The sequence below is a fragment of the Monomorium pharaonis genome, chromosome 1, assembly GCF_013373865.1.
Source record: "Monomorium pharaonis isolate MP-MQ-018 chromosome 1, ASM1337386v2, whole genome shotgun sequence".
NCBI classification, from domain to species: Eukaryota; Metazoa; Arthropoda; class Insecta; order Hymenoptera; family Formicidae; genus Monomorium; species Monomorium pharaonis.
Genome location: NC_050467.1, coordinates 32,742,321 through 32,766,932, shown reverse-complemented (window position 1 = coordinate 32,766,932; position 24,612 = coordinate 32,742,321). Strand labels below are relative to the sequence as shown.

At 31.4% G+C, this 24,612-nt stretch overlaps 1 protein-coding gene, 1 long non-coding RNA gene and 2 pseudogenes across 7 annotated transcripts; 1 reads left to right on the top strand and 3 right to left on the bottom strand.

Moving 5' to 3' along the window:
* Window positions 1-2,832: 2,832 nt before the first annotated feature.
* LOC118647110 lies at window positions 2,833-5,977 on the bottom strand (annotated as a pseudogene).
* A 2,181-nt stretch (window positions 5,978-8,158) lies between these two features.
* On the top strand, window positions 8,159-10,176 carry LOC114254328. The gene is made up of 3 exons (XR_004962833.1): window positions 8,159-8,309; window positions 8,375-8,861; window positions 8,935-10,176. It is a non-coding gene; the product is annotated as an uncharacterized LOC114254328 (long non-coding RNA).
* Window positions 10,177-10,199: 23 nt separating this feature from the next.
* On the bottom strand, window positions 10,200-17,587 carry LOC118645073. 6 transcript variants are annotated; one of them, XM_036285448.1, is made up of 10 exons: window positions 17,402-17,586; window positions 17,165-17,317; window positions 14,145-14,381; window positions 13,778-14,044; window positions 13,582-13,713; window positions 12,845-12,988; window positions 12,527-12,759; window positions 10,787-10,946; window positions 10,407-10,506; window positions 10,200-10,323 (listed from the first exon to the last, which is right to left on the bottom strand). In XM_036285448.1, the coding sequence occupies exons 3-10, from the start codon at window positions 14,332-14,334 to the stop codon at window positions 10,248-10,250; spliced, it is 1,302 nt and encodes a 433-aa protein (XP_036141341.1). In that variant the 5' UTR covers window positions 14,335-14,381; window positions 17,165-17,317; window positions 17,402-17,586; the 3' UTR covers window positions 10,200-10,247. The 6 variants fall into 6 exon arrangements, 5 of the variants coding, with proteins under 5 accessions (XP_036141341.1, XP_036141338.1, XP_036141348.1 ...); XM_036285445.1 differs by having other exon boundaries at window positions 17,165-17,309; XM_036285455.1 differs by having other exon boundaries at window positions 17,165-17,309; window positions 17,415-17,586.
* A 2,335-nt stretch (window positions 17,588-19,922) lies between these two features.
* Window positions 19,923-23,069, bottom strand: LOC118648894 (annotated as a pseudogene).
* Between the last annotated feature and the right edge of the window lie 1,543 nt (window positions 23,070-24,612).

Below are 24,612 nucleotides of genomic sequence, written 5' to 3'. Positions count from 1 at the left end.
TAAGTGTGTAAGTGTATGGATGTACATAAGGATACGCGGATGTACAAATAAACGAATGAACGAATGTACGTACGTATAATATATGTGTACACACACACACACACACACGCACGCACGCACGCACGCACGCACGCACGCACGCACGTAGTCTCTCTCTCTCTCTCTCTCTCTCTCTCTCTCTCTCTCTCTCTCTCTCTCTCTCCTTTATGATAGACGCGCTTGGCCTGTCGGAGGCGCTCTATCCTTCCTGCCCTCTTCACTCCACCCTCGACCATTCTTTATCTTGTATAAGGTAATTGCGCTTGGTCTGTCAGAAGTGCCCTACCATTTTCCCTCCCATTTTTCCTTCAAAATATCAAAACCCTCCTAACCGTATTTTAATAATTGATCTTCCACGAGCTATAATCGTAATAGACGATATATATATATTTTTTTTAAAAATAAAAACATAATTATAAATAAATAAAAATAACAAGAAAACACAAAAGGAAATTAAACACCAAACGACTTATATCTTCCTTCAGATAGACGCGCTTGGCCTGTCGGAGGCGCTCTATCCTCCTTCACCTCCCCTCCTTACCACCTACGACCATTCTTTACCTCCTGTAAAAGTAGACGCGCTTGGTCTGTCTGAAGCCTACTTCTTATCCTCTCAACCCTTTTTCCTATCCATAAGTCAACTCAAAACACATCCTGTATCGTCCGTAGTCTACCGCTCGGCCACGTGGCGATACTCTTCGCAAATTACAAAAATACGAACACATACACGAAACACTCATGTACGCACTCTCGCCCACCTTACGTCCCAGCACACGCACATTAAAGGCTCATTTATACATATCCGTTCCGTATTCGTATCGTATCCGTACCGAACCGGCACAGATTTTGCATGAGAAAGGTCATACAATACATTGTGTTGTCTTACTAATTCTATTAATTTTTCGTTTTCCATAATAGAATGCTTATGGTACCGCAGACTGACGCCAAATGAGACTCGAGAAATACTGAACGCTACACGGACGCTGTATTAAGGCTCATTTATACATATCCGTTCCGTATCCGTTCCGTATCCGTACCGAACCGGCAAAATCGGATTGACTATTTACACATGTCCGGATCATATCCGTAAATTTTTTGAAACGACGCGTCAGTCTTGAGACGTCCGTGATCATGGCAAGTTTGTCAGAAGACGAATTGGCCGTAATAGCATTAATTTTGGATGAAGAGGAGTTTCCAAGAAAAAAAAGAAAACGAAACTTATGGGTTCACAAAGCATGGAGAGAACATAAAACGGAGGGTGAATTTTTCACCTTATATAAAGAACTTGTTGATGATCCAACCAAATTTTATCAATATTTTCGAATGTCGGAACATGCTTTTAATATATTACTCAATACAAATTGGAGAGAATCAATTAAGCCAAGAGAACGTTTAACGATTTGCCTAAGGTAAGAATATAGAAAATACATATGTATACATATATTAATAGATATAATTTTATTCATTAACTTTATTTATAAAATATTACTTTATTATTAGCTATATAATTAACTTTATATATAATTTATATATAAAGTTACTACATGTCATATATAATATATATATATATATATATATATATATATATTATTTATGACATGTAGTAACTTTTATAAACATTTTAGAAAATTTATCATTAAACAAAATATTTAAGATAATTATAAAAAAAAATAAAGCATTCATTAATATAAAAAAAAAATTATGTAAAAGATAATTATATTAATATTCTGCTGTTTCTGAAGAGCTATGTTGTGTATTTGGTTGACATGATTGCAAAGGTAGGGGAAAAGTAAAATATTCAGAAGATGTTGAAGAAGAAAGTGCTGAAGTTAGTGGCGAATGTGATAGTGCATGCATTGACGATGGCGATGTTGCGAATTGTATCCGAGTAGAAATTTCGTTCGGTTTACAACGGGAAAGCACCGGACAAACCCGACCTAAACGGGACCTGATATTGTTTACTCGGTGATGACCTTATCTCAGCGTCACGCAGCTCCCCGATCAAAAATTTATCAGGTTTACCTGACTGGGACTTCATCGGGATAGGGGTCAGCGACGAATGGGGTAAGCGTGGACTTTTTGTAGCACATACTCTTTTCAAAAACGTTTTACAATTTCTTCGAAACGTTTTATAACCGGCTCTTGGAAACGTTCTAATTGGTAAAAATATCCGTTTCAAAAACGTTTAAGGTAAAATAAAAAAAAAATACGTTTAAGAAACGGTTAAAATACGGTTTTTTCCTTTATTTTATAAAATTTATTTTTTCAGATTTAATAAAATAATGCATTCATGCGCGCGCGCGTTTTCTTCTTAAGAAAATTTTTCGCCATAAATATCACTTTTCTCTTTGCATTGTTTTACTTATATATATATGTCTTCAAAATGCAATAAAAAATACGATATAGGCCCCGAGAGCTCACTACAATAGCATAGATTGATCCGTTTTGCGTCATTGTGGGTGGTCTGCTTATGTAGCCTTTGGAGTGTAAATTGCATTACGAGAAAGGTGCCATGTGCGTCGTCCCCTAGTAGCGGTCCGCGAACTACATCGCGATCATCTTGCAAATGAAATCATGGGATCCTGATGGTTCCCCGGTCAGGAATACATTATCGGAAATATTTTTTTTTACGTAAGGTATACCTTATAGGGTACCGATGAAATACTAATGAGGTTACTCTGTTCGGTAATATTAAATCAACGTCAATTCTAAAAGAGCACAGGCGGTCTCGCGCTGCGCGTAACTTGGCGCAAAATACTATCGGCGTGTCTCTAAATCAAAATATTTTTTCTAGGGTTAACCTGAAGAAAAACTGATGAGGTTCACATCAGGTAAAACCCGATAATTGATACCCTACATTAGCCGTATCGGATCCCGGTGCATGTCGGGTAAACCCGACAAAATTTCTACTCGGGTAGGAGATGGTGTTGCCGAATTATAGTTGCCAGTGCTCGAATAATTTGTATTATTATACATATATGTTTGTGATTGTCTTTGTTGCTCCATTATTTCATTCAATTCAATTTCCTGGACAATTGAAAAAATTTTGCTCTTTGCTATGTTAAGAAAATATGGACTGAGATTTTTAAGAGTGGGAGCAAGTCCATTAAGAAAAGCGTCAACAGGATGAACAGTTTGTGAAATCTCTTTTTTTCTTCTTTTTTTTTCCATTATATATTTCATTAAAGTTGATGCAGCACTTTGCGATTCTTTTGATTTTTCTTGTTTGCTTTGTTGTTTGGACAATATGGGTTTACGTTTTATACGATGTGTTTCGTGTGTTTCATTATCTTTATCTTCACTTAACGTTTCAACTATCGTTTCACTATTATCACCTGCATTATTATCATCTGCATTATTTAAACAACTGTCTTGTGTTTCCACATCTTCGTTTGTTACATTAGAAATAGTATCACGTTCCTTTAAAAAACTAGTCAAAAAGCTTAATTGATCTTCGTATTGTATTTATTTATTTTTACAGCAGATTGGCCACTTGTTACTCTTTTTTTTTTCAAAGATTTTCGATAATTATCTCTTATATTAGTCCAACGAGTCTTACAGATCTTAACTGAAAAAATATTTTAAAAATAATATATGTATATAAAATAATATAAAAATAGAAAAGTTATAAAAAATATTAAAATATGATTTCATATATATGTATATTAATATAATTTTTCTGTGTAACTATAAATTCTTATATCAATATTTCAGATTTTTAACAACTGGAGATTCTCTGAAAACAATTTCATTTAGTTATCGTCGTGGAGTCACAACAGTTTGGAAAATAATCATTGAAACATGTAGAGCTATTGTCGATGAATTAATGCCTAAAGTAATGCCACCACCAACACAAGAAAAATGGAATGAAATTGCAAAAGAATTTTGGGAGATATGGAATTTTCCAAATTGTTTAGGCGCTTTGGATGGCAAGCATGTTATTATTCAAGCACCAGCTAACAGTGGATCAGAATATTTTAATTATAAAAAATTATTTGCTATTGTTTTGGCTCTCATCGACGCCAATTATAAATTTATCATGGTTGATGTTGGTGGATATGGAAAAAATAGTGATGGAGGTATTTTCGCACATTCCGCGATGGGAAAAAAATTTGAAGAGAAAAAATTAAATGTCCCGAATACGTTTTTGCCTGGTACTATTACTGAAGTACCTTATGTTATAATCGGAGATGAAGCTTTTCCTTTGAAGCCCTATTTTCTTAGACCATATCCCAGAAAGAGTTTAGATACTGATGATAAAAGAATTTATAATTATCGCTTATCGCGCGCTCGGAGAGTAGTTGAAAATGCATTTGGGATTTTAACACAACGTTTTCGAATTTATAATCGCCGAATTCAAGCCAAACCTCAATATGCTGATTTTATTATACTTGCAACATGTGTGTTACATAATTTTATTAAAGAAACTGATAATAATTATACTATTAATTTGGAAGATAACACTAACAGGAATCAACATCAGATAGCATTACAAAATATAAACGTTCGTGGTGGAAATAGTACGCGAGTAGCATTTGCAGTAAGAGAAACTTTTACAAAATTTTTCATCTCTTTAGCTGGATCTGTTATATGGCAAAATAACAGAATTTAATTTATAATATACATATATGTACAAAAATTATTAATGTTATTATAAGTATATAAACTTTTTACGGAAAATTGTACTTTTTTCTCGAAATAAAATTATATATTTAATAAACTTAAATATTATTTGTAAAATAATTTTCATGATATGATATTAGAATCACTTGGTTGATCAAGTTCTTCAGAAATACTTTTCCATATTTTCTCTTTATATTGTCCATCGAGATATTTTGTATGAAAAAGATCATGCAATACATTGTGTTGTCTTACTATTATTAATAAATCTTTATTGCTTCCCCTTAGGGTTTACAATTTATATACAATGCTTATACTACTCTTAACCTACTCCTACAACTAAACCTACTTAATCTACTATCTGGGGTGCTTCGGCTTATTACCGCCTCCACACCCCCTTCTCTACGCACACACACACACCGCTCCGCCGGACTTCCGTTTCCTCTGCCTATGCATCCATTATTGCCTCTACCCCTATTCTTTTTCGCTTCCCTCCTCCTCACACTCTTCCCTCTCTCTCTCTCTACCTCTCTCAACCAAATTCTCACCCTCTCCTTCCACCCTAAAATCCTCTCCATAGCCACCTGCCAACTATCTCCGCTCCCCTCCCCCCCAGTCTCTGCAATCCTCCCATACATGCTCTCACGTTTCACTCCTCCATCCACACAGTCTACACCTTTTCTTTTCTTCCTCCTCCCAATATCTATTCCCTCTCATTCCGTTACCTAACCTGAACCTCACGACTCTTCTCCACCTGCTCTCTCCCCACCCCTTTTTCAAGTATTCTGGAATCCCTTCCTCTTTCACCCATTTACAGCATTTATTATACTCCGACTCTCTAATTTTCTTCCATCTTTCCTCCTTCTGTCATTGCCTCTCCTTACTTAAAATCGCCTCTAATACCTCTTCTCTATTTCCCTTTTCCATCTCCTCCAACTTCCATCCTTTATACTCAAAAAACTCCTTTCTCTCCTCTTCCCAACCCACCCCTGCCTTTTCTATCTTACCTCTCACTCTTATTTCCTCTAAACATTTTCTTGCTAACTCACTGCCCCTCCCCTCATCCAACCTCTTTTCATATGCCCACGCTCTCCTTCCCGCTCTACTTCTCAATTTGTCCCTCTGTATCTCCTCTCTCACTATATATCCCGATGTACTCCAATCCAAACCTAACACCCACCTTAAATATCCTTCCTCTATCTTCTCTATACTCTCTCTCTCTCTCTCTCCTTCCATCCCCATATTTCCACCCCATAACTCATTACTGTCCATACTAACCTATCAAACATCCACAACCTCCTCCCCCAATCCCTGCCATACCTTCTCTTCCCGATCCTCCAAACTTGACCCATTACCACCGCCGCTCTCCTCACTCTATCCCTTACCTGCGCCTCTTGTCCCCCGTTTTTTGCATAATATATCCTAGATAGTTATACTCTTTGACTTCTTCTATTTTCCTTCCCTTCCACCACCAGCTCTTCTTACTTTCCCTACCTCCTCCCTTTCTGAATCTCATTACTTTCGATTTTCCTGGGTTTAATACTAAATTTTTCTCATCCAGATACTCTTCTAGTCTCATTATCATACTCCTCATCTGATCTTCCTCTTCCGCTATACCACTATGTCATCCGCATACGCTAACGTACAAACCCTCTCTCCTCTTATTTTCACATCTCCCCATTTAACTCTCCCCATAACCTCCTCTATGTCTGAGATTAGGATGTTGAATAACAATGGGCTCAACGGGCATCCCTGTCTTACTCCTCTACCTGTCCAAAACTCTTTTCCCATCTCCTCACCTATTCTAACTCTACTTTTCGTCTCTCTTAATAAGGTTTCCACTCTCTCGATCAACCCCCCTCTTACTCCCCTCTCTCTGTTGTTTTACTAATTTTATTAATTTTTCGTTGTCCATAATAGAATGCTTATGGTACCGCAGACTGACGCCAAATGAGATTCGAGAAATACTGAACGCTACACGGACGCTGTACGGACGCGTATTTATACTTGTCCGTGCATGTCCGTACTCGTACGTTCAGTGCTGTCCGTTCCGTGAAAATTTGGTCGCCACCGATTTCGGCGATGTCGGTACGGACACTGACGATACGGTACGGAATAGTAAAAATACTTACATTTGATTACATGAAATCAAATCTAGCATCCGTGCATTGACGTACACGGTACGGATACGGAACGGATACAGAACGGATATGTATAAATGGGCCTTTATACTTGTCCGTACATGTCCGTATTTGTACGTTTAGTGCCGTCCGGTCCGTGAAAATTGGTCGCCGCCGATTTCGGTGATGTCGGTACGGACACTAACGATACGGTACAGAATAGTGTAAATACTTACATTTGATTACATGAAATCGAATCTAGCATCCGTACACTGACGTACACGGTACAGATACATAACGGATACGGAACGGATATATATAAATGGGCCTTAAAATTCGGGACGTAACAGTTATATGAAAAGCACTTTTACCCCGGTACTTCGTTTGGGAAGCCCGGAATAAATTAAATCTATCTATGAAAAGCACTTTTATAATTTTTATTAATTATTAATTAATTTTCATGTAATTAATTTTCAATAATAATACAAGGAATGAAAAAAATTGTATGTACAAGTTAATACAAAATAAAAAATTAAAATTTGTCATTATACATAAAAAATTACACAGGCATACAAAAAAAGTGGTTGGTCCAGCGAACTAGACTAGTCAATCCTTATGTATTTCGACCCGCTGAATCCGAATCCAAGGTCAGAATTGCAAAGTTAGCTCGCATTTCCTAATCTCAAAAAAAAATTTTTTTTTTAATGTTGGTCCGGCGGACCAGACAAGTCTATCCTTATATATTTTGACTCGCTGAATCCAAATCCAAGGTCAAAATTGCAGAATTGGCTCATTTTTTCCTAACCTCAAAAAACACTTTATAAAAGCAGTTTGGATCACAAATGTATAATCCGCAACGTGCAGGCTTGCGTAACCACATTACCTTGGGAAAATTTTCTAGGAAACCACAAAAGTGAAGATTACAGAGAAAGGGTAGCGGAAATGATGGAAAACTATAGAAAACTAGGTTGCCTAATGAATCTTAAGTTGCATTTCTTAGATTCTCATATCGACTACTTCCCAGAAAATCTAGGTGATTATAGTGAAGAACATGGAGAAAATGGAGAAAAATTTCATCAGGACATCATAGGAGATGTAGTATCGATATCAAGGCAAGTGGGATGTGAATATGATGGCTGATTTCTGCTGGACGCTCAAACGTGATGTCTCTGTGAAAGGAAAGAAACGTAAGAAAAAGCCATTGCACAGAATCTTCGAGAATAAAAGAGATATAATAAGACAAGGGAGTAAATTTTCTACGCTATTTACAGAAGTTCAAACTTGTCATACGTATTGAATTTTCCCCAGGTAATGTGGTTACGTAAGCCTGCACGTTTCGGATTATACATTTGTGATCCAAACTGCTTTTACAAGGTGTTTTTTGAGGTTAGAAAAAATGAGCCAATTCAGCAATTTTGACCTTGAGTTTGGATTCAGCGGGTCAAAATCATAAAAATAGACTAGACTGGTCCGCCGGACCAAAATTAAAAGCATTTTTATCAGCTTGTGTACAATGTATTCAGTACATCTGTAAATATTGCCTTATATTTGTCATATAAGCTATATGTAAAATATTAAATGCTTTGTATTTGTAGGAGAGCTACAATTTGAAGTTCTTTACAAGGATATTGATTTTTCATGTGACTTTCTTAACTGTACATTTGATGATAAAAAGATATTTATAAAATTACATGAAAATGAATCAAACATCACGTATAATGAAGTAAATTTTACAAATGTTAATGAAAACAATGGTAGAATAATAATGAAAGACAAGTTAATAAAATAGAGAATGAAAATGAAATAAGAGGACGAGAAAATGAAGAGCAAACATTCTCATGGTCAGATGCTAGCACCAAATTATTTATATGTTTATATAAGAAAAAAAGAATTGACCTTACAAACAGAAAAATAAAAACAAAAAGGATAATGTGGCAGAAAATAGCTGAAATTATGAATTTAAAGGGTTACAACATAACATCGATACAGGCAGAAAACAAATACAAATCGTTAAAAAGATAAAAATATAATAACTCATAACAAACAAACAGGCAGAAATAGAATATCTTGTCCTTACCAAACGTAAGTATTAAATAATATATTAATATATAAGAACAATTGTATAACTTAAAAAACACTTTGATTTTTATTACAGAGAGTTGACAGAATTACTAGGTCAAAAACATAATATCGAACCTTTAGTCTTATCAGGAAACAAAGGTACAAAATTAAGAAATGACGCAAGAGAAATTACTTTGTATTAAAAAGTATTAAAAAAGACATTTGAAGAAGCAATATTTTACAGCATATTAAATGTTACATTAAATAATTACAGTAAATGTAAAGATTGATATATGTTTCTTCATATAATAAAATTATGAGACTTACATGAAATTACACATACACACACACGCACATACAGACATACGCACAATAATATTAAAGTGCAACAAACATAGAACTAATTTATCTATTACATATATTACAGACGTTTTCAAGAAGAAAATAGTGAAAATATTCCACCTAACATTATAAATTCAGAAAATATAGATTTATGTAATATTAATTTACATGACATTAGTGAAGCGGCGACAAGCTACAATCCAGCACAAACTGATATATTAACCCATTACTTCCCAAGCGGACATTTTATAGTCGATTGGTTTTCGGCTCAGAAAAGTGATGAAATCACATGAAAACTTAAAACAAAATATGCTCTTCTACGTAAAAAGAGTTGTTCTTTCAGATTCCGAGGTCAAAATTTCAAAATTTTCTATTGGAAATTAAATATGGCGGCTCAAATTTGATATAAATTTTTTCATCGACTACCCACACAGCAATGTAATATTTCAGCAATATTGCAACAATATTACAATATTGCAATAATATTATGTAGTAATATAGCAGTCATATTACAGAAATATTGCTGCAATATTAAATGTCCGCGAAAATTCATCGCCAAAATATTATTGCAATATTGCAGTAATATTACAGAAATATTACGATATACTATGGAAATATTATAATAATATTATTGCAATCTGTTTGTAAAATTTCAGTAATATTTCTGCAGTATTATAATATTGTTGTAATATTGCTATAAGGGTGAATTTTAGTGGACGTTTCGGCTTTTTATCATGAGAAATAAATTACCAATTGCAACCTTATATATGTATGTGCATATGCCGTGCATGTGTGTATTAAGGTTGCAGTCAGTAATCCAATTTCCATGGTAAAAGGCCGAGACATCCATTAAAATTCACCCTAGGTATAATTACGAAATAATTTTATTACATTATTACTATTTATTTATTTTTTTATTTTTATTAATATAATATAGAAAATCAGAAACTTATGTCTATAGTTTAAAATATACGTACATGAATATATATATATATATATATAACGTGTATGCCTATAATGTATATAAAAAAATATAGAAAAATATAAATGTATATATATATTATTTTACGGAGAATCTAATTCCTCTTCATCTTGGTTAACATTTTCTTTATTTTTATTAGCTTCTACTTCTTTCTTTATTCTGTAATACAAAATTCAATTATTAATATATAAAATTGTAATATCAAAAAAATTGAGGCATATGTATATTGTGCATATATTAACCTTTCTCTCAAAACTCGTGTTGGAGCATTTGCTAACCAATTGCCTATTTTTTTTTCCACATCGTGTTCTTTAATGTCTTGGTAAGAATGTGAAACTGCCTCTAAAAAGTTAAAATTCTATATCAATTTTTTTGACAATACTACTTTAACATATATATTTTTTATATATATATAAATCTCGTTATTTTACATTTTACTTTACTATGTACATTTTTAAAATACATATATTAAATGTTAAAAGTTAATAACACATATTATATTAAACAATACATTTTTTACTTTGTACTTTTAAAAATAGATTTACATGTTAAAAATGTTATTACTTTAAATAACAAATACAGTTGTTTCCCTAAACAAGCGATAATCTACAATTATACTTGCCAATAATACATTTGGTGATTTTTAATTCGGATAAAGGCTTCTTTTTCTGTTTTCCATAATAACTATATTGTGCAGCAAAACTGTTTGTGAATACCTTCGCTAAAATATTGGTTGCAAGTTCATATGCACTTCGCCCTCCTCTTTTGGTTAACAATCTCATCTGTAAACATAATTTCAAGTTATAACTACTAATAATTAACTATTTTAAGATGCTGAATTAACTAATACTTCTTAGCATTATTGTCAATTCAACATATTAATGTAATTCATCTTTCACACATTACAAAAGTCTTTTAAACAATAATATTTATGATACTACATAAATTAAAATAATTTAAAATAATTCTTTGATATATATGCATACTTTCAAAAAATGTAATAAAATAAAAAGTAACATTTCAGCAAACATCATGCACGTCAATAAAAGTAACTTGCAAAACTTGCAAAGAGTACATGTTATATATAATATATTTGTAATACAAAACACAATTTACACAAAACAGAGTATTTGTTTCTTTAAAAATATCTTATAAAATTTATGATTTATGAAACAATGATATACATACTACGTACTGTTTTAAAAACTTTAATTAAAACATTGCAAATTTTTACAGGTTTCAAAGAGGACAGATAATTGTAGAAAAAAGTTTATTTGGAATAGTAGAATGTGTATTGCCAAAGTTTACGTTAGATAAAACAATTTTATAGTATATTTTATACTCACTATAGATTTTATATTTTCCCAGATAGCCAAAGCTGCGCAAACAGATTTTGAGCAGAATCTGCTACAAAATTTTTTTATGGCAGAAAGGCAACAGATTTTGATACAAAATTGGTTCTACTACGACATTATGTTGCAAAACTTTTGCAACAGTTTCTGGTGGCATGCGTATAGAAACATAACAATCTGCTAACAGGCAATTAGCTAAGAAGATTACAGTAAAAATTAATTCTTACTACGCAGCCTCTATTCAAATTTGTATTTCTTGATCAGGCTCTCTGTCAGTAAAACATGCTGAGTTGATTGTGGATACAAATACCTATGGTTTTGATATAGGTTTTTCATTAAATTTGTTGCCAATCTGCGCGCAGTGCATAATTGCAATAATTTGCTGGATTGTTGATGTGGTATGAAAAAAACTTGTTGCTTTTCCATAAACATACAAATCTAATATATCTTTTAACATTTATACTTAATAATAAAAAGGGCTCAGGCAACGCTTGCCGCACAGCAAAACACCGCGTTAGCCAATCAACATGCATTAACTATGCTTTTTAATAGCTCTTTATAAAAATGTTATACTGACCGCAATAAATAGCCAGGGATTAATTATTGTTGCTTAGTAATTGTATTATTTGTATAAATAATAAAATTACTGACAATGAGTAATAGTAACTTATTACTGGCCAATTTATTACGGACAGCATTAACAGTGCAATTTTATTTTTAATATAAACAACTAATTAATCATCATCATTTGCCTGCCATGCGGCACATGTTTCCCAAAATCGTTAGAAATATTTGAACATTTTATATTAAGATTCCTGATTAGTATTTCATAAAGAATATTAATTAAATTGATTACAAATGGCATTCTGTGTGTTTATTATTTTGTAATTTCTTTAATAAAACAAGATTTGGCGTTTTTGTTGCTTTAGTGTTACAAAACAAAAACAAGAGAAAGCAAGAACCTTAATATATCCTTAATATAATTAAATTATACGGAAACATTAATATACCACATCCTTCTGGAACACTCTATTTTCCAATTTCTCTTCCAGTGCCTCTAGCGCATTATTGTCATTGAGCGGAAAAAAGTCATTCAAATTTGTTTCTTTAATTACAGATTCTTCTACAGACTGTACGGTAGGGTCATTGTATGTTTTCGGACGTAAGTTAATCATTACTTTTCGAATCTCTTTCATTTCTTGCAAGATAGCATTATTTTTCTTGACATTTTCTTCTTCTAAACCTGCAAGTCAAATAATTAATTACAATTTTATAAATAATAACGTACGTGTTACTTTACATTTACAATAACAAACACTATTATTTACCAATTAAATAATTAAGTTTTTCATTAATGTCGTTATTTGGTATTTTGGTAGTTATATCATGAGTATTAGTAACACGAACACTTTTTTCAAACGTTTTTACAACATCGCTTTGTCTTGGCGTGGGGATGTCATTGTTTGTATCACCTGTAGACAAATTTTGGATGTTACAAATTGGTTATATTATGTAATGAAAATGTAAGAAAATGTAGTACAAAATATAGTAAGACAAACTAATGCATACAATTTGTATTACATGTTTACACGTGCGTATAGTATGTACATATTGGTATTTATTGATACACACATTTCCAATATATACATACATTTTTAATTATATGAAATTCTTTGTATAAAACCATTATTAATTAAAAATTAGACTTTTATTGATTTCTATATCTCTGTATGATTAAAGTTGTTTTATTAATTATCTTATTATCTTTATCTTTTAGTTGTAACATGGTCATTTGAATAAAATGGGATTTTAAGACCGATCTTGAGATAATGTGGAATATAAGATCTGAATATGAATATTGAATATGTTATACCATTAACTCCAATTAGGGCCACTTTCACCAAGCTCAAGTTAACTTAATTGTTGGGTAGTCCATTGGAATTGACCAATCGTATTTGTCGTTAAGCAAAATTAACAAATACGATTAGTCAATTCCAATAGACTAACCAACGATTAAGTTAACCAGAGCTTGGTGAAAGTGGCCCTTAGAACAGAGATAACTTACCAAAATCATCATTTACACTGTTAATATCACAATAAGAAAATGAATTTCGTGGCAAAATGGAAGTCTTCAATGTAGAAGGGATTTCCTTCTTATTTTCTTTTGTACAATCTTTTGATTGTTTATATGTTTCTCCTAAACATAAAATTATTGATTATTTTGTGTTCGTGTTAATTATTACAAAATGCAATATGCTTACCATCATTTATAGTAGTTAAAAGTTTTTTGTTGGAAACATTTTGTCTAGCATTCAATGATAATAAAGTTGACGGTATTTTCGACTTATATAACGATTTATTTTTGCTTATTTTTTTAGGGTCTTGTGAATTCTCATCACTGTCTTCATTCGTAGAATCGACTGCTTTTCTTTTTCTCTCGTGTCTACTTTTTTTCAAAACTTCCTCGTTGTCGCAGTCGGATACCATTTCAGCCAAACGCGCTTTTTCTTTCGCAGTTTCCAAATTACCTTCAATAAGTACAATATTAAAAATGTGTCAATGTATTACGATGCACTGTACTCGCTTCGTAAAATATTCGTAAAAAAAAAAACCAAAAATGCTACTTACGAACTGATTTTCCAAATACTCTAATAATAGACAACGTGTCCCAGTCTTCGGTAACTTCATCAATATCAATAATTGCTTTCTCAATGGCAACATCTGAATATGGAGGCCATTTGCATGTAAGCTCTTTAGTATCAACCCATGCACTTGGCACTGCCATGATACCGTCCTCAAACTCGACAACAGTATACATTTTTTTATGTACCTATCTATGTATCTATTTGGTCGTTGTAATGTACACTACAAAATATCAATGTATTAGAAACAATTTAAACACATTTTATACACATGTAAATTATACATATACGTACATATATATATTCAAAATAAATTTAACATAAAACAATATGTAGATTATTATATAACAATTAAATTGTAATACGTAGATATTTAATTTTGTCGGAAATATATTTTATTATATATAAAGTATTATATTGTATATAATTTTGTAAGTAAAAAAAGAAGCAATGCAATATTAAAAATATTTTGTTTTATTTTTTTTCAGCATTTTAAAAATTATATTTGTAAAAAAATTGACTTTAATAAAATTTTAACTCTATTTTATCTTTCAAATACTTTTAGGCCGGTATTCATAGTCGAATCTTATTTTAAGATCGTCTCAAGCAATGTCTTAAGATGCTAATACGGCTCTGTGATTGGTTGACATCTTAAGACAGTACTTAAGATGATCTTAAATATAAGATCTGACTATGAATACCGGCCTTAAACATCACATAGAAGTAGTATATTCTTTTGATAAACACTCTAAAAAATATTTGTGTAAAATGTATTTTATTTAAAAAGAGCATATTTCATATATGCTACATAAAATATTCCATGCACATTACTGCAGTATTTAAGGATATCGGGAAGAGTTCTAAGAAAATAATCATAAAATATATAATATATTGTTATTATAAAATTGAATGGTATAAATCCATAATTATAATTATATATAAAACTATATAAAATTATATATAAATCTTTGTGTGTGTAGTGCGCGCAACATACATTATTTGTTCTTCATTATTTATTACATTTTTGTATACAAAACAGTTGTTAATTTTTAGTATGAAGAATGGGTAACACAACAAATTTATTATTTGCATCATATGGTATTTTTATAAGTTTCATTTTTACATCAGAACATAGCCATGATTTAATTTCATGTTGTCTCTTAACTATTACAATTCCAACATCTAGTGAATCTGTTGGAACTGAATATAAACTACCACAAGGAAGTAATTGCCTCCCAATAATATAAGATGTATTTTGATGTCTAATAAAATTAACCGATTCAACAAATAACCCATGTTTCAGTAAACAACAGCTATTTGCATTATTATCACAATTAATAAAAAATGTATCGGTACGCATAAATTTATATTGTTTTACATATAACATGTCACAATATGCATCTAAAGGACCATCATAATGTCGTTTTTCAAGTAAATAGGAAAATTTCATTTTTGTATTTTTAACAGGCAAGTCATATTCAATTATTCGCCGCGCAATTTGTTGTAAAGGCTTTTCTCCTTTTCTAACATATTTCATTAATATATTAATGTAATTTTCGAACCGAAAAGAACTAAAGTTATCTAACGGTCCATGTTCTCTAACATCTGCTGCAAGATGCAATAAATTATGCACATTGTGGCTAATGTATTGCTCTCCATATAATGTCTCAAACTGTTCAGTAAAATTCCGCAGCAAATCTTCTGCGTACGTGATATTTAAAGGATCTGAAGACAAACTTGGACTTGCTAAAATTGTGATTGCAACATGCAAAGTTAAAAAATGTTCATACAAGTTTTTTTGTAATATGTTTTTTAAAACCACTGGTCCTAAATACAAAAGGAAAAGACGTAATTCTGTTGCCTTCCATAATTTTATATATTTTAATGTTCTTGGTTTTCTGTTGAAATCTAATGGTATAATTTTCCTTAACTTGATTAATCTATTGGATATTTTGTTTACATCATTCGCGGAAAGTTTTACAGTAAGTGGTCCATTTAACCACAAAAATAATAATTTTCTCATGATTCCTAAACATACAAGATGCATGTAATCAAGAGGAACATTTTTAACAAAATCAAAATGTGGAATTTTCGTTAGAATAGTTTCACCTAATTGATAGTCAAAATTATAAGCATAATCTCGAAACTGTTCATTTGTTCTTAAAGTATTATGTGCACCTCCAGGAAAAGTCACTCTATTGTTTATATAATCACCTTCAACAACGCATTTTGTGCAACTGTTAAAACCAGTATGATTTTTCACTTGCAACACATATGCCTTAGCAGGAGCATCACATATTAATGCTTTTAACTTAATACTGTAATGATTATTATTGACAATAATACCATTATTAATTAACTCTGTTGCTTCATGTACAAATTTATTAAGAAATACATTACAATTTTTAGGTTTTCCTTCTCCATAAAATATACCGACTACAGCAACATTTTTTGAAACAGTATCAGAGCACAAAATTGGCCACATGCTTTTTTCTGTACTTTTTCCTAATGTTGCCCCATCAATGTTTATCAAAAGATCAATGTGTCTATTTTCTGAATAATCAGTTTCCTCACAGTTCATTAACAGACGCATAATTGAATTTTTTAATCCGTAATGCCAATATTGGCCATTGTCAATAATAGCCACTTCCGTACACGTAGGAGTTTTAAGAAGGGTTCTATAATCATTCGGGAAAGCTACATTTGTATGTTTTCTTAAAATTTTCAGAAGGGAATTAACAGTACTTCCTGGAGGTTTACATTGTTTCACCCATGTAATAATATCTGCTAAAAATCTATCGTTATGTTTCATATTGTTGCATTTATCTAATATTTCAGATTGTTCATCTTCACTTGAGAATGTATTATCCCTTGATGAAGGATATCTATATTCATCATTATACATATTTGCATCAACGCTATTATCTTCTAACGGATTAGATATAAGTTGTGTCAAATCTTGAGGGGGACAAATTATTTCTCTTTGCGCAACATTTATTTTCTCACTATCATTGCACACTTGACGAAGGCAAGGTTCTCTTTCCGATATTGTTTCATTGAAAATTCGTTGCAAATCCGAATTTGTTTTCTTTTCAACGAGACGACGGATATGTCTATCCGAATATAATCGATTTTTATTATATTCCATGATCTGAAAATCTGATTTTTATTGCAATGCCTACTATAAGTATACGACTTGAATCTAACCTACATAGAAATTTATATAATAACGTAGAGACTTACCAGAAGTACTTACATACAACTTTTTCTCCAAAAGTTCTCGATCGAAATTCTTCAACACTTTGGAAAATATTCTAGCGTTAATTTCGTTTTATTCGTACACACTGATTAACACTAATGTACACCGATCTGTACACCACCGTATATATACATTAAAGTGCTGCCACATATCATGCGCTAACATGCGCTGACATGCGCATGACGCACTGACCTATGTTAATATGTCGTATTTCGAATGCGTTCGTAAAACGATTGCGGCCGCGTCAATTACTGTATCTTTAACACCCAAATGATCCGAGAATACATGTCGAATTATAATTATTATTAAGTAGTGTGTAACATATTACATTATAATATTTCTACAATATTACAGTAATATTACAATGTCATATATCGCATTGTAGTATGCGTAAGATATTGCAGTAATATTATAATACGATATATCACAATGAAATATTGCAGTAATATTACTAAAATATTACAACGTGATATATCACAAAACAATGTTTCTGAAACATTGCATTGTGATATATCGCAATATAATATTTTAACAATATTTTTGTAATATTACATCGTGACATATCGCAATAAAATATTTTAACAATATTTCTGTAATATTACATCGTGATATATCGCAACACAATATTTTAACAATATTTTTGTAATATTACAATGTGACATATCACAATACAATATGTCAGCAATATTTCTGTAATATTACATTTCCGTTGAAATATTACTGAAATATTATAATATTACTGTGATATTACGGCAATGTTACATGCTGTGTGGGTATTGACTGTTTATAGTAGAAAACTTCGAAAAATCTTGTCCATGACTGTTGTAAACGATTGAAGTGACGGAGTTTGCCTATTTAAAGTATAAACTATGCTTATTAATTGATTTTTTTAAGTAGTTCAAGTAGTTCAAGATGGTGGATGCAGTATGACGTCCAAATACATGGAAATCATATTTTATTGCGATATATGTGTGTGAATAGTCATTTCTCACATTTTCGAGGTCGCTGAGAACGAATCTTTGGTCAATTACTCATTTTTCAAAATGGCGGATACAATATGCCATAAAAATCATACTTTATTAAAAACTATACCTCCGAGTACTTATTTTATGTATTTGTGAGACCGCTGAGAACAAATTTTGGGTCTGTTTTTTATTTTTTAAAATAGCGGATACAATATGGCATCAGAAAATTATACACGAAAATTATGTTTTACTGTGAACTATGTGCGTGGGTACTGATTGTATATGTTTTTGAGGTCGCTGAATACGAATCTTGAGTTTGATTTATATCTTTCGAAAGGCGGATGTAATATGATACACATAGTTCGCAACAAAATCTAATTTTCGTGTATTCTGACGCCATATTGTATCCGCCATTTTGAAAAATGACTAATTGACCAAAGATTCGTACTCAGCGACCTCGAAAACGTGAGAAATGACTGCTCATTCACATATATCATAATGAAATATAATTTCCATGTATTTAGACGCCATACTGCATCCACTATCTTGAACTATTTGAACTACTTAAAAAATCAATTAATAATCGTAGTTTATACTTTAAAGGGGCAAACTCCGTCACTTCAATTGTTTACAACAATCATGGACAAAATTTTTCGAAGTTTTCTACTATAAAAAGTCAATAGTCGATGAAAAAATTTATATCAACTTTGAGCCGCCATATTTAATTTCCAATAGAAAATTTTGAAATTTTGACCCCGGAATCTGAAAGAGCAACTCTTTTTACGTAGAAGAGCATATTTTGTTTTAAGTTTTCATGTGATCTCATCATTGATCCACCGAAAACCAATCGACTATAAAATGTCCGCTTGGGAAGTAATGGGTTAATAAGTAATGAACCATCATCATCCTAAGAAATAACAAAGTCTAATATCACGAGCCACAGTTGTAACGTAGTAAGTAAAAAAATATATACATATATTGAACCATATCTTTGGCTATATCTTAAAAAACAAATTTTTATTGTAAATAAAAAAATGCATGTTACTTGTATAAATGTTATAAAATTATATGTTAATATAAATGTTACAAATTATATGTATATAAAAATTACAGACAAAAAAATCATAGAAAACAAATGAGAACAACGGCAAAAGCTTTACACATGTATGAACAAACCATTCAAGATTGGAAAAATAAAATGAAAATAGAAAATGAAAAAAGATATGAAATACAAAAAGAAATCTTGAATGAACAAAGTAAATTAAGAACATCGTATGAACAACATATGATCAAAGTACAGGAGGAAATGGCAATCGCCAACAAATTAAGAGCAAAAAAAAATCAATTGCTAATCAAATTTTTTTCTCAAAAAAAAAAATCTGAAGACTACATTGAGTTAAAATAATTTTAAAATTACTTTTACTATTAATAAGTACATTATATCTTAAATATTATAGAACGTTAAGGCTGATAATTTTTTTTTTGTTATGTTTGTTTTTTGTATGTAAACTTTAAATCTTGTTTACATTACTTTTTTTACATTAAATTGTTTTTTTTTTACTTTTTGCAAGTATTAGAAGTTTAGAAATAAAAACGCACTTGACTAATTTACACACTTGACTGTGATTGTAATTTAAAATATATTTTTGTTTCTATTTTAAGTACAATAATAAGATAGCATAGTTTTATGTATATTTTATTAAAAATAAATATAAATACAATATTTTATTATAAAATATTATATATGTACAATTTATTATTCCTCTTTAATTTATATAAAATAACACATTGGTGCAAATTTATTTTGAATTCTTATTAAGTTAATTGAAAACATAATTGATCTCGTTTTCGTGTGTCTGTTTCATATTCTCTTGGTAGATCGTCATTAATTATTTCATGATTTTGTGCGTCAATGTCTGGTCCTTTATTATCCATAGCATCTTCAAATAAAAGTAGGTCTTGTCTATTCGCTATGTTGTGTAATACACAACATGCATGAATAACATATACCATCCGCACAATATCTCTTAATTTGAAGTGGTACAATTGGCGAAATCGTTGTTTTAAACAGCCAAATGCGTTCTCGATTATCACTCTTGAAGACCTTAATTTTTGATTAAAGGTTCTCTGATGTCGGGTTAAATGGACCATTATCCCTGTAGGGCACGATTAGTTGTGATAAGCAAGAGTACGCACTATCTCCTAATAAAATGTAATCATCTACAAAAATAAACTATAGGACAAAATTTAAGGAACAAAAGTTTAAAGTAGCGCCATGTTCGTAAAAGTTGAGCAAAAAATCTGAATTTTTTATATGATGTAGTCCAAAGTGTTGACTTAACCCCTGCAAAATCTCCTCGCTGTAGGTCCAGCAGTTTCGAAGTTATGTCTCTCGAAGCAGCTCCCGGTCAAAAACAAAAGTTGCAAGGTTGTAACTTGGAAAGTACAGGACAATCTGATGCGAAAAACGAACCAGAAAAATTCGGAAATGGGCTAAGCTGGTTCAGTAGATGTCGCTCAGAGTATCCCTGGTGCGCCTTGATACCCCCATTCCTTTTCAACCCTTATTCGCAACTCCTTAGGACTGACAGTGGTGACAGCGTTTTGCGTCGCGTCCGTCCAATAGAAAACAATTCTCTAGCACCGCTTGGCTTTAAAACCGTTAAATGTCAAAGGTCTTACCTTTCTATGACTCTTACCATCCCGCGAGGGTGGGTTAGACAACTACCCCTAACACTAATTAGCACCAGCAGGTGTTTCCATGCGTCCGGAAAATTCGGAATCAAGGCGCACCAGGGACACTCTGAGCAACATCTACTGAACCGGCTTAGCCCATTTCCGACATAACTCCGAAACTGCTGGACCTACAGCGAGGAGATTTTGTAGGGGTTAAGTCAACACTTTGGGCTATATTATATAAAAAATTCAGATTTTTTGCTTAACTTTTACAAACATGGCGCTATTTCAAACTTTTGTTCCTTTAATTTTGTGCTGTAGTTTATTAATATTTATTATTTTTTAAATATTTTAAACATTGTTATTTTATTTTTAGTTTACCTCCACAAAGTTGTCGTAAATCTGTATATATTGATGAATTTTTTAATACTCTAGCGTCATGGACGGAGCCTAGAAACCCTATGAATACATCAATAAATTTCATTTTGTGGTTCACTGTTCCTTGAATGTGTATAGAAAAATAAGATTTTCTATTGATATAGGAGTCAGGATCCTCCATTAGCTTGTCTATTCTTATATGGGATCCATCTATGGCTCCTTAAAGATGCAATAATCATGAATAAAAGAAAAAAATTATATACGATATAAATAAACATACAAATATATTACCTACAACACCAGGAAATCCTTTTTCTTGTAAAAAATATGTAGCACTTTCTCAGCAGGTGTTGGGTATCTTATAATATTTGGAGCTAGAGTCAAAATGAAATCTGTAACTCTTGTAATTATGGCGTGTAAAGCACTAATAGTAATTCCAAATCTATCTGCTACGTCTCGATAAGATGCACTCTTATGGCCAACAAATCATAAATAACATAGAATGTGTTTCTCTGGAGTTATTTTTAAATTTCCTGCATGATCTGAAACATTAATATAAGATTTGCACATTGAAGACTTAAGTTAATATTTCTTTTAAAGGATATTTCTTTTAAAAAATCCATTGTTTGTATATAAAATATTAGTGTAATCTATGTATAAAGAAAAAAATTATTATGTATACATACTTGAAATATTAATAAATATGTCGGATACCGCAAACTGATTTATAAGTTCGTATGCTACATCTCTTGATAGTCGAAAATGCATTGTAAAATCTTTTTCAATGTAATTTCTAACTATATTTTCTATATAGTTAGCAACTTTAATGTGCTGTACTCTTCTAACTATTCCATAAGCTGGATGTATTAAATTTATTAACTCATTGTTTTCTAAAAAATCAATTAATAGTTTAGATTTAATATATATTTTTATTTTTTCAACTATTCCACATTTATACATTTCTTCTTACCATTATTATCCTCAAATAACATTTCTGGAAACGGTGGCATTACATCTTCGTCATCGGACGAATGTAATAAATCTTCAAGTACTAAATTGTTTTCCATTATTGTTAGTACTCTGCACCGTTTCTTCTTCTTTTTCTTCTAATTAATAATCACGCTTTCAATATAAAATGCAATAAAGCCTAAATCACATCAAATAAACTCAAATACAACAATCATAACAGTGCTCCATTGCTCTCTGCACTGCTCTGCACTACATCGTTTTTTGTATCCAAACTATAATTCTTAAGGTGGAAGCACATAAAATTACATGAGCCATAAGGCAGAATGCAGAAGCCATAGCGCATGCGCTATAGTATTACATTTTGCCATGGACAGATAATGTAATACCATAGCGCATGCGCTATGGCTTCTGCATTCTGCCTTACGGCTCTTGTAATTTTATGTGCTTCCCCTATAAGCGCATAATATTCTTAGAATATTATATGAATATTATTTATAATAAAAATAATGTTATTATAATCTTCCAAAAATATTACATAACATTATATAATATTATAAAAATATTCTATTGATGTTATATGTCCTGTCCACATAATATTCTTAAAATATTATTTTAATATACTTTGAATATTATAAAAATAATCATAGAATATTATTTTAGTAAAAAATAAACGTTTGCATAATATTCCTAAGATATTATTATAATATTTATAAAATATTATTAAAATGTACATAAAATATTAATTTTATTTAAACATTTTTATATTTAATAATTTACATTTATGAAGTATTTGTAAATATTTAAAACGTTTTTATATGGTAAATAGTTTAATCAGAACTTTTTACAAAAAGTAATAATAAATAATACACTTAAATATTGTTACGTCCGGCAGACTCCACGATTTCCCTTCATCAAAGGAACAAATAATTTTACGGGAGAGATTCTGTTTCAACGGACTCCGATTATTTTTTATGCGTCTAGGATTAGTCTGTTAGAAACGTAATGACAAACATAGATGGACGAAACGACCAAGTAGATAATTCCGACTTCTTTGAATATTGAGTCAACAAATAATAAATTCTGAAGATAGAAATTCAAAAAACAACCATGGGATCTAAGCAAAGTTTCACGTTTGCTCACAAAAAATGAGCAATAAAGTATCTAAACATAAGCAAAAAATAAATAACCGTTTCCTCCATCTGTAACCCATACCGTAGCACGTCTAGCACGATAGAAAAAAATTATTTATCTCTTAAACCCAAGGGGAAGATAACCTACGCGATAGGTCGGATGCCTTCGATAAAATTGAAAGAATGTGGGAGGAAACAGAGAAACTTTCGACAGAGTACTCAACGTATGATTGGTCAAAAAGGAAAAATTATTTCTCCAATAAGAAAACTTAGAATTCACCCACCACACAATTCTGAAAAAAAAATCCTACCAGTTAGAATATTTGAACCACCCACATCTGGATCCTCCCTCTGTAAGACTCTGTATATATAATACCAAATCTTGAAGAGTCAGTCAGTAATAGTATGGTCAGTAATAATCAGTTAGTTGAGAGTAGTTAGTTGTGAGTTCAGTTACGTTTAGAGTTTTTAGTCAGTTCAGTTAATAAGAGAGTTAGTTAGTTAGTAATCATGTAGAATCAGTGCGCAAGTAAACTTTAGTGCCGTTCCACTCGGTCAAAAAAATCCCATCGATTCCAACGGATTTATTCGAGAACCACCCACATAGAAATGAAACCTCCAGTAGACGTCTAATGGACGTCTGCCATGGAAGTTTAAACTTCCAGTGGACGTCCATTAGACGTCCAATATAGAGCCATTAGAAATCCACAGTTCCGCACTGTGGACGTCTATTAGACCTTCAATAGAGGTCGTCAAAGAGGTCTATTAGACGTTGTGTGGATCATTAACAGAGGCTTCACGGAGCCTCGATGGATGATTGACAAAATAAAAATTTAAAATAAAAATTTTATTTCTTTTAAATTATTTTTATCAACAGTACATACTAAATTTAGGATAAATTTTTATTAATTAATTAAATTTAAATTATATTATTTTATTTTATTCTTACTTGCCTCTGGTTTTGAACCCGGGACCTTAGGATTACAAACCTTGTACTCTATCTGCTATGCCAATTTGATTCATCGATATGGGTACTTGTATTGTCTACATATACATATATGTTATAAACTGACGCAA

Excerpts from the sequence above, each read along its gene's own strand:
- LOC118645073 (XM_036285448.1), bottom strand. The coding sequence starts at position 14,334 with ATGTATACTGTTGTCGAGTTTGAGGACGGTATCATGGCAGTGCCAAGT. Across the intron at positions 13,714-13,777 it reads TTTAACTACTATAAATGATG|GAGAAACATATAAACAATCA; the intron begins GTAAGCATATTG and ends TTTTATGTTTAG. Across the intron at positions 10,324-10,406 it reads ACACGAGTTTTGAGAGAAAG|AATAAAGAAAGAAGTAGAAG; the intron begins GTTAATATATGC and ends TTTGTATTACAG.